Source organism: Protopterus annectens, chromosome 9.part0, assembly GCF_019279795.1.
Source record: "Protopterus annectens isolate FY-2018-M chromosome 9.part0, PAN1.0, whole genome shotgun sequence".
In the NCBI taxonomy this organism is placed as follows: Eukaryota; Metazoa; Chordata; order Ceratodontiformes; family Protopteridae; genus Protopterus; species Protopterus annectens.
The window spans coordinates 1,017,498,352-1,017,513,259 of NC_056743.1; the positions used below are offsets into that span (position 1 = coordinate 1,017,498,352).

The 14,908-nt window shown below is 42.9% G+C and overlaps 1 protein-coding gene across 1 annotated transcript in view; it reads right to left on the bottom strand.

Annotated features, from left to right (window-relative positions):
• The window catches only part of TMBIM6 (transmembrane BAX inhibitor motif containing 6), a 381,522-nt gene that overhangs the window by 259,640 nt on the left and 106,974 nt on the right, over positions 1-14,908 (bottom strand). The window contains exons 4-6 of the mRNA XM_044083808.1: positions 7,205-7,325; positions 6,844-6,892; positions 5,823-5,920 (exon numbers count right to left, since the gene is read on the bottom strand). Coding sequence (XP_043939743.1) covers positions 5,823-5,920; positions 6,844-6,892; positions 7,205-7,325 — 268 coding nt within the window. The remainder of the gene's footprint in view (positions 1-5,822; positions 5,921-6,843; positions 6,893-7,204; positions 7,326-14,908) is intronic.

A 14,908-nucleotide genomic window follows, 5' to 3' on the forward strand; every position in this document is an offset into this window, starting at 1 on the left:
AGCAAATGTCCTTGTTGAAGTGATTTTTCGAAATTCTCGATTGCATGTATCACTGCCAACATCTCTTTTTGGTTTTTGTGCAGATGCCTTTCCCTTGGTGTCCATTGACCTTGAATGCATCTGCCTTCCATGTGTGCCCCCCATCCATGGTCTGAGGCGTCTGTTGTAATCATTTGACCTTCTTGAGGTTTGTTGAAAGACATGCCTTTGTTTAACTGACTTGCTTGAGCCCACCACAAAAATTCTCTTTGCAGACATGGAATGAGTGGGATTACGTCCTCTAGGCTTTGGCTGTGTTGGGACCATAAGCTTTTAAAGTACCATTGCAGCTTTCTCATATGAAGTCTTGCCAAAGGTATCAGAAGAATGCAAGATGCCATGAACCCCAGGGCCTGCAGGATTTTCCTTGCAGTCAGCTGGGAGAACTTTGCTAGGCCTTTGAAGTACTCTGGTAACTGCTGTTGTTTTTCCTCTGTGAGATAAGCCATTTGTGTGTTTGTGTCCAGCTTGGCTCCTAGGAAAATAATTTGTTGGGATGGCAGGAGTCTTGATTTCTGAATGTTGACTGTGTATCCCAAGGCCTGTAGTAATTGAATGACATGGTCCAAGTCTGCAATCAAGGTTTGTTGTCTGCTTGTATGAGGCAGTCATCCAGGTAGGGGTATATTTGAATCCCCTGGAGTCTGCAGTGTGCCACTACTGATGCCAGGCATTTCGTGAACACTCTGGGCGCAGTAGATAAGCCAAACAGCAATGCTGAGAATTGATAATTCTCTGTCCCTGCAAGAAATCTGAGGTATCTTCTGCAGCTTTGTCTGATTGGGACATGCAGGTATGCTTCCTTGAGGTCCAGAGTGACCAGCCAAGATCCCTTACCCAGCATGGGAAGGAGTTGCTGCAACGTCAGCATTTTGAACTTTGGCACAATGAGATAAGTATTTAGAGTAGACAGGTCCAGTATAGGCCTCCATTTGTTTTCCTTTCTTGGAACAAGGAACAGTCTTGAATAAAATCCCTGGCCTTGTTCCTGTGGAGGAACCTTTTCTATTGCATTTATGTTTAACAGCTTTGAAACTTGAATGAGTGCCTCTGCCCTTTGATGATGTGGCAGGTTTGGCATGCCTTGTCTTATTGGTAAAGTATGGAAGTGGAATCTGTAACCTTTGTCTATTAAATCCAGAATCCAGTTGTCCTTGGTTTAGATATGCCAGTTTTTTGAGAATAAGGATAATTTTCCACCCAAGGGTGCTTCTCTTTGAGCCTTTGTAGGCGGTATGAAAGTCAAGTCATTGTGGTTGTACTTGTGGTGCAGCTGGGCTGCCTGTGCCACTTCTTTGATTTGGTGGTTGCCACTGGTGGCCCCTGTAGGAGCCTCGGTATTGCCCTCTAACCTCGGCCACGCCTGTTTTTTCCCCTTTGAAACTTGTCAGTGTCTGGAAAGGACCAATTCTTTGAAGGCCAATTCCTGCTGAATCTGGGAGGCTGAACCTGGAGGAAATCTTTGACTGTCTGTACTGATTTAGCTTTTTCCTCAATGGACTTCAACACATCTTGTGCATTAGCACCAAAAAGCTTCTGTTTTTCTAAAGGTGCATCAAGTAACTTTACTTTAACATGGTCTGGCAGAGGCTGTTCTTTTAACCAAGCATGTCTACGTATAACAGCCCCAGTCATAGCTGCCCTACATGAAGCCTCCAATGCATCATAACCACACTGAAGAAAATGATTGTTAACCTGCTGAGTGTTATGTACTAGATCCTGCAATGCCTTAAAATCAGTAGGCTCAGGGGAGGCTAGCTTTTTCTGTAAGTCATCCAGTAAAAAATCCTGGTACTGAAACATATGAAAAAGGCAGTTAAGTGACCTCATAGCCAGGGTGGTGGAGGTAAACTTTTTTACCCCATCTCTCCAGGGGTCTAGTCTCCTTATCCGCTGGCAGTGGATTCTTGGCAGTGGAAGTAGCCACTCCCTTGGGGCCCTGTGAAATTGTTTCTAGATCCACAGAATGGGCCTTAAAGAGATGCTTGTGTGTGTCAGGGACCCTATAATATCTGTCAGGCTTGACAGGAGCAGGAGGGAGAGAATCAGGGTTAGCACTGGAGTCGGAGAAAACATCATCCAGGACATCCATAACTGGAGAGATAGCTAAAGGCCTGTGCTGGGGAAGCTTGAGGAAGGTATGTAGCCTTTTCCTGGAATCAGAGAATTCCTGGCTCTGCCATTTAAAATGCTCCCTCATGGAGTGTAGGACTTCACCGAACGAAAAATCCTCTGGAGGAGAGGCAGAGGGAATTGATTCCTCAGCATCAGAGTCCTCATAGGCCTGGAAGGATTCTTCTTGGGTATCAGAATGCTCAGAATCTTCAGAGGCTTCATCTGAAGAGAGGTTGTCGGCCTGCTCAATTCTGGGCCTTTTCTCTGCAGGCGGCTGAGAACCTCTGTCTGGATGAGGCTGAGACCCCCTAATAAGGGAAATTAGATCTGCAGCAAGAGACATGATCTGTTTATCAGAAGAGGGGGCCTGAGCAGTAGGTTTAGGATGGGCCTTGGCCTGGCTGGTGGCCTTAGCACGTGCAAAGGCCTTGATTGACATGGATACAGGAGGCCTAGCTGCCCCACATGCTGGTGTAACCTTGTCCACAGGAATGGTGTCGGGTAGATCCAGAACCTCGGTTTCTGGAAGAAAGTCAACAACCGGCACCAGAGTGGACTCAGAGACCGAAGGACGAGTTACCGCTGTGTCGTCGGCCTGGAGCGGTTGGATTACCGCTTCCGAAGGGACCGAAGCACTCGCAGAGCACTCGCGGAGGGTTTAGGAGGAGTATCAGTGGATGACGCGGGCCAAGGATGTCGGTCCCAGTCCTTACGTTTTTTGGAAGATTGAGTTGTCGGTTGATCCGACGGCATGATATAAGCAAAAGAATCACCGAAAAAGGCTTCGGCAAATTCTGCCCGGCGCCTGAGAGTGCGCTTATTAAAGCAAGCACAGGCAGCACAGGCCGAGACGTCGTGGTCTGGGCCCAGGCAAGGCAGGCAAAGAGAATGGAAGTCCTTATGAGGTATTTGTTTACCACAAGACAAACAATTATTAACTTTCTCAATTTGTTCTGACATCAGCTGAGGCAAGAAAAAATGTTCCCCAACGGGGTACTTAGCTTTTAGATGATTTCGGTACTGAAAACACAGGAGCTGACCGACCAGCACTTGCGAACTGCTTCTGCTTCGGGCACTGCGGCAAGAAAGACTGAAGAAGATGGCGTCAGCCGATGCCCTTTATACTCCAGCCGTTCTGACGTCGGAGAGGAGGCGACACCAGCCGACGCCGGACCCAGACTTTGGAATTCGGCCGACCGAGGGCTGCCTGAGGCAGGACAACCCATATGTTATGACTGCAGTTGCATTCTTGAAGGACATCCCCTCAAGCATTTATTTATTTATTTTTTTTTGTTGCACCCCCCCCCCACCCCCCCACACACACACACAGTTTACAGAAGCGGCACACAACATTCCCTGTCCAAACAGAGAATATTTCCTCAAAGTGAACTGCCAAATAATGCAATAAAATGCATCATCAAAGTACATGAGAGTACTCACACAGTTTATCTTGTTTTCCTTTTAAAATACATTTCCCAAATGGAGGGAAAAAAAAAAAGTACAGAGCAAGTCTCAAGTCATACTGAGCCTAAAAAATGAATCCTAGACAGATAACAGTAACTGAACACCTGTGATGTGCATGAAAAAGCCAATATTCTTAAAAGAAATTTACCACATCAGTGACTGAAATAAAATTAAACACTCAAAATATTATTATATAAAAACAAGTGTGGAAGGGATCTCCCTAAAGGGGTCTTATCTGTGTGACAGGAAAGTCTTTGCCTACTGCTGTTCCAGAGAAGCTTCAAAGCTGCGTGAGGTAGCAAGAAAGTACTGAAGATTTTAGTTAAATCAGACTGCCTTTAAAGTTCCCTCCAACAAGGTTTAAACTATAGGCAACCAGTGAGACTATGTAGGAGGTCAGAGCTTAGGGAAGCTGGCTGGTTTCTGTATCCTTGGCAGGATACAAACCAGAGGTTACTGCAGCAGTAAGAATAATGAACATCTGTTTCTCTCCCTGTCTGAACAAGGATCAAGTCCGAATAACCTCCTTAACAAATCCCAGTAAATCTCCCCCGTCCACAGAAATGGAACCAGGAGAGTGGAAGGTTCTCATGTTCACTTTTCCTGGGAATCTCCTAGATTCTCCTAGCCTACAAGGCTTCCTAGTCCCCAATGCAGATTCCTTACCCTAGCTAAATGAAGAACTTTTGGTCCCTGGGGAAGGGACAGGTGAGTGACTCTTCGTTGCCTGCCTACAGCCACTGAGGAAGTAGCTATCCCCCCCAAGTCTTATGTAGCTGCTTATGCTACACCAACAAGACTAGGGGCAAAGACAATCAGAGATAAAATAAGCGGCTACAGCAGAGACCGAAACAGAAGCCAGCCTGACACCCAAGACCCCCAAGTCAGGTAAATTGATATTAACAGGGGAAGGTAAAAACCACAGACAGGTGAATACTCTAATGGTAAGCTGAGAAAGATATCAAAGTCAGACAGCAAGAGCCTGGATGAGTTGGAAAAAGGCAAGGTAGAGCACAAGTACTGTGAGGTAAACAAACGTCAGACAATCCCTACATGCACAATATGTCCAAAAACACAATTTTAGCCAAAAAGTTCACAATTTACATATTAAACGATCTTAGAAATGTACTGGGTAAAAGCATAGTTTCATTTTAGAGCAAAAAAAAGTTTCTCAGAAAAATATTTTTAGTAGAAGGTTTTCAACAAATGGGACTTGTCTGCCCAGTCCTGAAGGATCATTAGCAGACCAACAACTCCATAGGGCCAAAGGAGCACTCTTCAGCAATAAAAAAAAAAACACTTGCAACATTTTGTGTTCCAACTGTCCTTTTATGGAACTCTGCTTGAGCTCCTGACAGTTGGAACACGTGGAAGGTGCCCCTTAGCTCTGATAAGCTGTCAAGTCCCAGGCTACAGGACCCATTTAGCTTAGGGCTACAGCAGCAGAGACCATGTATCAAACATCTTGAGCTGTTTTTTCCCCCCTCTGTGGCAACTACCATAAACTTTAACCATATCATGGATGTCTCCCCTCGATTCCATAGCACTCCAACAAGTCATTGCTCACTGTGAAAGGCAGCAACATTTGTCAAGGGAAATACAAAACCTTCAATGCAGTCTTCTGCAGCAGTGCCACCCACACCTACAACCATTTTCATTTATGCATCTCGAACTGCATGTTGAAAGCTTAATACTGTAGCATCCCCATCATTACCTTTGCAAAAATCACCTTTCATGCTTAGTCTTTTTTCTAAATCAGAAAGACTGCCCTGCACTCGACATTTCTTCATATACAAAGTATGGTGTGCCAAGTATGGAAGGTAAGCCAAGCACATTTTACATGACAGTCACTGCCCAAGTGCTGACAGTACTATGGACCTGGATAACATCTCTCTTGTTTTCTTTCATGCCTGTGAGATGGACAAAGTGCACACACACTCTGATTAATGGGTGCTATCAAAGGACAGTCACGTCACCAGGCAGTACTATAACCATGGTCCAAAGCACCCCAGAGGTATATGCCACTAGACGACAATATAGCCATACTGCCAGTGTACCCAACAGAAAGTCAACAGGGAAAGATCAAAATGGACCATCAGCAAGCTTACTTACCATATTCAACAGTTCATAGTAATGCAACAACCCCCCCCCCCCCAAAATAATGAACACAAATGATTAAATTACTCAATTCGTTTAAATTTTACCTCCAAGGAAGAGAAAGGTCCTGCGCCTTGCATACAGTGCACTTAATGAAAAGCAGGCAAAGATGACCGCAGTTCCCAAGAAGGCTGTAGAAATTATACTGTGAAAAGATAAATACAATACATTAAAACAAAAAATGCTAAATTCAAAAGAAAACATGTCACCTGCCAGGGCTTGCTCTGCTCAGACAAGCTTCCTAGTTTTTACCACTCAAAATACATCTATAACACACACAGGTGATGCCAGTTTGCCTACATGTAAATAATGCAGTTACTACTGGTGTGATAAGTAGGCACTATGCATGCATGAAACTCATCTAAACTCTACATAAAGCTGCTTCTACCCACAGCTAGTATTTTGCTGTCTTTGCAATTATCATTAAAAGGACACTGGTACAAAACTCTAGGGACTTGTCACACACTACTCAACTATTCACAGCTGCTCAGTCATTTTGAAACTGTTAATGCAATGTTAGTCAACTATATAAGCTACTTTTCGGATTGGAAAACAATTGTGCACAGATGTTTTACAAAGTAAATGCTTACATAAGACAGACAGTGGTTCTGAACCCCAATAGGATGCGGACTGCAGGAGCATTCTGTTACAATGAGATATGCTAGTGACATCTGCAGAGGTTGCTTCCCCCACAGCAGTTCTGATTTGCCTTGTCATGTAATACTCTACATAAATGTATTTAAGATCTCAGCTGGAGCGCCTTGTGTGTGGAGTCTGCATGTCCTCCCGGCAGTTGAGTAGCATTCAAAAGACATGCGTGAATGGGCATGCCTTAGTTGAATGTTGGGCGTCGAGCTGGCACCTCAGCACCGTAAAAATCTACTGCCAATCATTAGCGGACCGGAGTTCCGCTGTGGCGACTCCTAACCGGGAAAAGCCAAAAGAAAAACAGAAACTACAATTAACTCGTAGGCAAACTTTCAAAAAGGAAGTTAAGAGCTAAGGCACCCTCTGAGAAATATGCTACAGTGCAGACAAAGCTCATCTTAACCATTATGAAAAGCTTACCTTGGGTTCACACTAATGACAAAATCCAACGCAGGACCCAGACCAACACCTAGAATACAGAGCAATGCAAATCAGTTTATGTGCTGCTCAGTTGAATTTCACTATTTATCACATAAAAAATGAACTGCTAGTCTAAGTTGGTGTACACCTTATTTTCACAAAACAGTTAAAATCTAAAACCTCCATTCTTGGAAAAACTAGAATTCTACTTGTAAGGAATACACACATTTTCCTCAGTGCTTACACGAAGAGAGGTCTCATTCACACAGAGATGCTAGGGCAGCACAATAAAAATGAACAGCATTCCTCCAAAGGCAAGCATGCAGACACCAACTCAATCTACTAACACACTAATAATTACCTGTGAAGAAGGCAAATCCAGACAAGATGCACAGCCTTTTTTTTTCAGTTTCATTATTGTGTGGTGTAAACAGCAACCAGAACATCATTCCTATGGACCCCAAGAAGGAAAGCAACCCGCCCTGTTAAAATAAATGAGAAAGAACTGTGATGCAAGCCTCTCACATTCTGTTAAACACCACCAACCTACCTGTTAAAATAAATGACAAGTCAGCTACTCACTAGATTATATTAGAATAAGCAGAATCGCCCACATTGCCTAATTTTCCATCCTACCATTACTAGTATTACATCCTACTAATATTGTCAATTGTATGGCTCACTACCCCCCAAAAATTGGAACTGTGAACAATTACTATAAGCTATGACCAAGTAATGATCTTGACATAAAAAATATTGCCGTTACACTGTTAAAAATCCAATGAAATGTGGATGACAACAAACTAGCAGCAGTTACCAACTCATCTCATTATGAATTTAAAAAACCTCATCGCTTGTGTAACCATGCAGATATATTGAGCTGACAGACACAAATCTTTCAGAAGTAACGTGTCAAAAGATGTTTAAAACGGATCAATTTGCACAGACAGGAACAGCCCAATTGAGTCCTATTACAATCATATGTTGACAGTGTGTTTACAAAATCTCACCAACTACACAATGACAGATCTTAATTTTGTACACTGTGGAATGAGGTTAAAAACTGAAGATTGTATGCACAGGCCCCACAAAAAAATGCCCCACTCTTGGCATAGGCACTGGAATCTGAACTGGAATAAACAGTGTAGAATCCCAAGAACACAAACATTTGATCACAGGTATAAGTTTAGCGGCAAAAATAAAATTAAAAAAGTGATAAGCCAAGCAAGAGGTAAAGCGAAGTACACTTCCGAGGGAGAGACATGAGGAAGAAAAAAAATCCACAGAGGATATACTGCAAAAGAAGGACATTTAGGAAACTGAAAGAAAAACACCTGCCCCAGAAAACTACCAAAAAGTAGAGATAAAATGAAAGACCTTTTATAAAACAGATTACAGCAAAACAATACCTATGGAAAAACATTAGGACAGCTAAAGAGACAAAGGTAATGTTAACCAAATTTGTGGGGGGGGGGGGGGTATTCAAATTAAAAAACAGACACTTAGGAAAGAAAAAGCTCAGTTGCAGTACTTGTACAGAAAAGAAGGCTGTACTACTTGTGCAGAAAAGAATGCTGTGCTAACCAGTATGACCACTGCAGCTCCAAACATATTTGGAGTTATGTACAGGCAAAGGCGTCTGGACATGGTGCATTTTAGAAATGAAAGAATAAAACAAAAATGAAATGCATTGACAAGCAGTACTTTTAGTGAGGAAAAAATACAAAAGTTGTTGCTCAGTGGGACTATCACTTCAGTTTAGTACTGAGACTCCAATACAGTCGATATTGTAACAAATCTAAGATAAAACTTTGGAACCTTCTGTAGAAGACATGGTTGAGAGTCTGTTAGAAATGCTCAACAAGTGAAACAGCAAGAAAGAGTAAAGAGAACATTCTCAGTTGAGAGAATAAGATGACAGAAAGACACTACAGAAAGTGAGTAAGACCTAAAGTGTTAAAAGACTGAAAAATGAGCATAGTAATTGAGGCTTTGAGAGATTCATGTCAAGTAACAGAATTATACTACTGTGCAGCCAAATTAACAAAGAATGACATTAAGGAATAAAAAAGCAGGAGACTAAAATCAAGGAATGCAGAATAAAAATTATATTACATATATTTATTAAACTTTTGGATGGGAGAAAGGGTATTTGTCTCGCATATACCAGAATCAGTGCTCCTTGACTGACGTTAAGTAGGACAGTGTTACAACCTATGAATTAATAAAATAAGTACTACTATAAAAACAAAGTAATGAATGAGAGGAAGGAAACGAGAAGAATGTCACCATTTATGCGTTAGAGACAACTATAAAGCAACTAAGGCAAGAAGTATCACTACAGAAAATAAGAAAAAGAAAAAGATAAATACATTAAAACAAAATCATGATCACCTCTAAAAATATCAGCACAAGTAGAAAAACTTTGAAGGTATACAAAAATATAAAAGGAAAAGTACAAAATCAGCAATTTACTGAAGACCCAAAAAGGCTTTGGACAGAATTTTGAATGACAAATAACATTACTCATTAGCATTATAACAGCAATCCTTCAAGGGGAAAGTAGAAACCACCTCCTCTAAAAACTCCTCTCATGAAAAGGAGTCCCCCAGGGTGCCACTTCTGCCACTCTATTTTCCATATTTAAAAACTCCCATTTGATCATCCTCGGATGCCTATAATTCTTTAAGCAGATAGGATCCTCTACATTCAAGCAAATCCTACTCTATCATACAATCTCCACTCCAAGGTGATGCCCAAACCCTCAACTAGCGGCTAACAGGCCAGAAATGTATACTCAATCAAAACCACAACAATACTATTAGGAGTCAACCAAAGAGCCAAAGCAACCAGCTTTCTTAATTTTAAAGAGGTTAATAATACCACCAGAGAAACTACAACATCCACCATATACCTTGGAATTTGGTTAGACCAATCTCTAAACTTTCGACTACACATTCAAAACACACACGAAAAGAACGCCACACTACAGTTCTGGGTATACAAGCCATCACCTCTTTAGTCCAAGCCAGCCAAAGTTGCCACAGGCAAAGGCATACTTAAAAATGTGGACTACCCATTATAGCTGCAACCTCAAAGAAAAATGCAACCACCTTATAAACTATCTCATATACAAATATGCCGGTTAGTTACTAACTTCCCCCAATAATGAATACCACTGCCTAACTTTCAATAAAGCTATATGGCTCCAGGTACACTTAACACCAAACACCCTACTAGGATCACCAATTCACAAAGCCCTTTCTCCAAAGGCATCATTCCCTTTCACTCAAACTTTTCACCAAAAACCCCACATATAATCTCTGGGGAATCTCTAACTCGACCCACCCTACTAACTCCAAAAAGTAAACTTCACTGCACTGACTGTGCATTTTCCATCCTAGCACCTAAACTATGGGACTCCATTCCTCTCAGTCTAAGACTTCCAAAAGTAAGGGCTTCATACAACAGCTTAAGGGGAAAAAAAATGTTATGTTCTTACTATAACATTCCATATGTGTTGTTGGATCTACATTCATTCTTGACTGATGGGTTCAGTTCTGAATCCTCTGAACCAACTCAGCCATTATACAAAGCTCACGCCAGCCAAAAACTCTCAAGCCAGGGCACTACCCATACAACCTCTCTTCCCATTAACTCAGACCAAGTTTGCCTTTAACTTATTCCTTGAAAAATGGAAGCTTTGTCTGAGCAATAACCTTCTAAACAATCCCAGAACTTGATCTGAACCTCCAGGAGTCTCTAGGAGGGGGCAGGAGGGTGGGATGTCAAGAATGAATGGAAGACAAACACAGATGGAACGTTATAGCAAGAACATAACTTCTTTTATCTGATGTCGTCACTCTTCATTCATTCTTCAATGATGGGACAAAGCCCCCAGCTACTTTATATCTTGAGCAGCCCTAAAGAAGGAAGGAAGGAAGGAAGGCTATTCCTGAGCACCACAGAGCCAAAGGATGCTCTTCCCCTGGAGACCATATCCAATTTGTAATGGAGTGATTAAGGTATGTGGGGTAACCCAAGTTGCGGCTGCCCACGTCTTCCACAGAAGCTCTGCAATGCAAGACCATTGAAGAGGAAACTGATCTTGTCGAATGAGCTCTAACTTTTGTTGGCAGACAAAGTTTATTCAGACTGTATATAAACGTAATGCACAACCATTTTGACAAGGAGACCTTTGAAACCAGTAGGCCCAATCTAGTACCGGAAAAGAACAAGAAACATCGGTCTGATTTTCTAAAGGATTTTGTTCTGTCCACATAAAAATTTAACTGTCTGTGGACATCTAATATATGCAAGCAGTACTCTCCTTTCTTTACAAAATTTGGAAAGAATACTGGTAAGTCTATGGTCTGGTTGACATTGTAGTCTGACACCACTTTAGGAAGGAAGGAGGGATTAGTTCTGAGAGATGCTCTCTTTGTGGAAGAGGCTATATAGACGTTTCACACACACAGCTTGTAACTCTGAAATTCTTCTAGCAGACGTGATAGCTACTAGGAAGAGGGTCTTCCAAAGTAAAACCCTGAGGTCACAAGTGGCTGCTGACTCAAAGGGTTGATGAACTAGAGTACAAGCCTAAGGTGAAATCTCAAGGCGCTACAGGATCTTTAAAGGTGTCTTCAAATACTGAGCGCCTTTAAGAAAAATTTTGCAAAAAGACAGCGAGACATCAAATAATGATCACATCAGTTATGGAAATTTGAAATGGCAGCTAAACTAACTAATGGTAGAAGTTGAGGCTCCTAAATGAAATAAGGTGGCTAAATATTCTAGCACCTTATCGACTGGAGCTGACCAAGGATGAAAGCAGTTTGCATCAGGACAGAATAGAAAATCTTTTCCATTTGCCAAGGTAAATTTTTCTGGTGGATGGATTATGAGAAGCCAGAACAATCTTTTGTATTGGGGAGGACAAATAGTTTCACCTGGCAATTTCTGGAAGTGAAAAAACTACGCAGTCAGCTTGAGATGTCGAAGGCTGGGATGGACCAAGCCCCGAGGGCTGAGATAACAGGTCCAGATTTGGATCCAGAGTCCACGGGGGGGGGGGGTGAACCAGGTGAGACCAGAGAAAGGGAAACCAGACTTGACGGGGCCAATTAGGTGCAATGAGAATCATGGTTTCTCAACCACTGGGCTTTCCTCAGAAATTGGGGAATTAGAGGAATTGGTTGGAAGGCATACAGATGTCCCAGGGGCCAATCGTGGAGAAGTGAATCTCTCAGGGACTTCCCTCGAGGGGGGACTAGGGCAAAGTAGCTGCTGCATTTGTGGTTTATGGGAGAGGCGAACAGCTCACAGCAAGGCTGACCCCACATACGGAAAATTCTCATCACTATGTAGGGATTGAGACATCATCCGCGAGGCATACACCTGCTTAGTTAGTCCGCAATCGCATCGAAATTCCCCAGAATATGCGTTGCCATTAGAAAGTGGTTTGGAAGAGGAGATTGCCCACTGCCAAACTCTTAGGACTTCACGACATACTGGGCAAGATCTGGTTCCCCCCTGTTTGTTGATGTACCATACTACTGACATGTCTGACTGGATAGCAATCTTCAGTGAAAGAAAGGCAGAATGGAATGCTTGCAACGCTAAAAACAATGCCCCCAGTTCTAGGACACTGATGTACAGATTTGCTTCTGGAGACCAAGCACCTTGGATGGTTTTTCCCTGAAAAATGCCCCCCCCCCCCCATCAGGGAAGCATCAGTGGTAACTACAGCCTTGGGCTGAGAGGGGGAGAAGGAATGACTCCATAAATTCTCTTCTGGCTTCATCCACCAAGATAAATCCTTCTTGCAGCGGTTTGTTGTTAAGATTGGATGAGACCACTGTGACGCCAGGAGTCATTGAAGCAGTCTCATGCAGTACCTCGCCAAGGGGGACTAAAATGATAGTTGCTGCCATGGATTTGAGAAGTTGTAGAACCAGATGAGCCAGAATGTTTGAGTCTCACTTGTAGTTGGGACCTCCACTTTGAGTGTGATGAGGAAGGGAGGCCATGCAGGATTTTGCAATTAAATTTTGCTCCGATGAACTCCAGGTCCTGTGTGGGAGACAGCTGTGATTTATATTTGTTGAATGAAACACTAAAGAACTTGGCAAGGCGTACAACAGAGTCTATGGCACAAAGCAGTAGATGCTTGATGGGGATGGCGAGGAAACAAGTCACCTAGATATGGAAACACATGAAATCCCTGTAGCCTTAAGCGAGCTGCTACAACTGCCATGCATTTGGTGAACACCCTGGGGGTTGTGATGAGATCAAAGGGCAGTGCTCGAAATTGGTAATGACTGGTTCCTAGCCAGAAACGGAGATATATTCTAGAGTGTTTGCCCATCTATGTGGTAATACCCATCCTGAAGATCTACAGAGAACATCCAATCGTCCTTCTCTAGAAAAGTAAAGAGACTGAACCGTGACCATCTGGAATTTTGTTTGTCGTACAAATTTGTTCAATACACTGAGATCCAAGATTGGCCTCCAGTCCCCAATCTTTTTTGGCACTAATAAGAATCTTTAGTAGAACCCGGATCCTTTCTAGTCTGGTTGGACTGCTTGGATGACTTCTTTTGAAGCAGCTTTTGAATTTCTAACGCTGCTATAGCCCTCCGACTGGGTGAAACATCGGGGATCTGAGTTTGTGGTTTGGGAAACAGATTGAAGGGAATGGTGTAACCTCTTCCTAAAGGGGGAAAAACTTGCCACGTGTGTCCTGAAAAGACCCTTGGGTCTTCTTGAACCAAATCTTTCCACTCATCCGAGTCCTAGAGTAAGGTTATTGCAGAGTGGAAAAATGCATGCCCACAGAAGAAAGCCAGGTGTGAGAAAGATGGAAAGACCAAATCTCTAACCTTTCAGCCAAAAAATGAAGTAGAGTCAGAGCGTTGACAGAGGAGGACTTAAAAAGGATCCACAAAAATCACACAAGAGCATCTACGCATGCCGCCTAAAGGCAATGTTTGTACCTGCTGCTCGAGACATCCCTTTGGCTATATGTGCAATAAGCTGCATAGATGAGTTAGAGATAGACTCCAGCGTGGCAAGCTGGGCAGCACCCTTATCTAGAACCTAGTCAGACAATGCTCCTGCCAGGGTATTGACAACTCAGTTATCAGATCCCTTTGTAGTCTAGTGAAGAGCGCCAAAAAATTTGAGGACTGAAGAGAGAGAGAAAAGTAGATTAAGCACACACACACACACACACACACACAGGTTCATAGGTAGGTACTAGGCTATCTGCCCTAGGGCATTTATAAGCCTAGCCAGAATGTTGGCTTTCACCTCCCTTTTAGACTAGATTCCTGAGCCACTGTCCAGCAGGGCCAAAGTGATCCCCGGAGTAAATTTACGATTACCCATCCACTCAAGATTTCTCTTGAAGTGGGTCAGCGAGGGGCTCTAACATGGACTGGGATTCTATTCCAGAGCGAGGGAAGCCTTTGGGATACGAATCCATCCCTCCAGCATGTCCTGTTTATTGTTGTGCTAAGGTTTAAATCCCAGGAGCGTGTTGTTCTAATGGAATTGGTTTTCTTGAGGTGGAGCATGTCCAACAGTTCCAGGTTAGACATGGCCTTGAATGTCAGGCAGAGGTCCCCTGTGAGTAGGTGGTAAGCAACTGAGTAGAGTTGGAGCTTCTTAAGTCGAGCTGCATAGGGCATCTGTTTGAGGCCCACTATCCTCTTGGTGAGGTATTTTTGAGGTCTCTCCAGTTGTTGCAGGTGTCGGGTAAGGTACATCCCAAATTGGGCATTGTACTTAATTATGGGCCTGATGAGCAATAAGTAGAGGGGCACAATGACCTCTCTATCTAGATGTGAACCCTTTTGTGATTAGGTGAGCTATATAGAAGTTTTTTCTAACCACTCTGGCAATGTGATTGTAAAAGGAGAGGCTATCTACTTCGGTTCCCAGATCCCTAATTACTTCTTAGGTACTTAGTGGAATACCTCCTATGTGGTAGTTTGTGGGCACTTTGATTTTCCCAAAGGGGATGACTATGCACTTTTTGGAATTTAGCTTGAGGCCATGATTC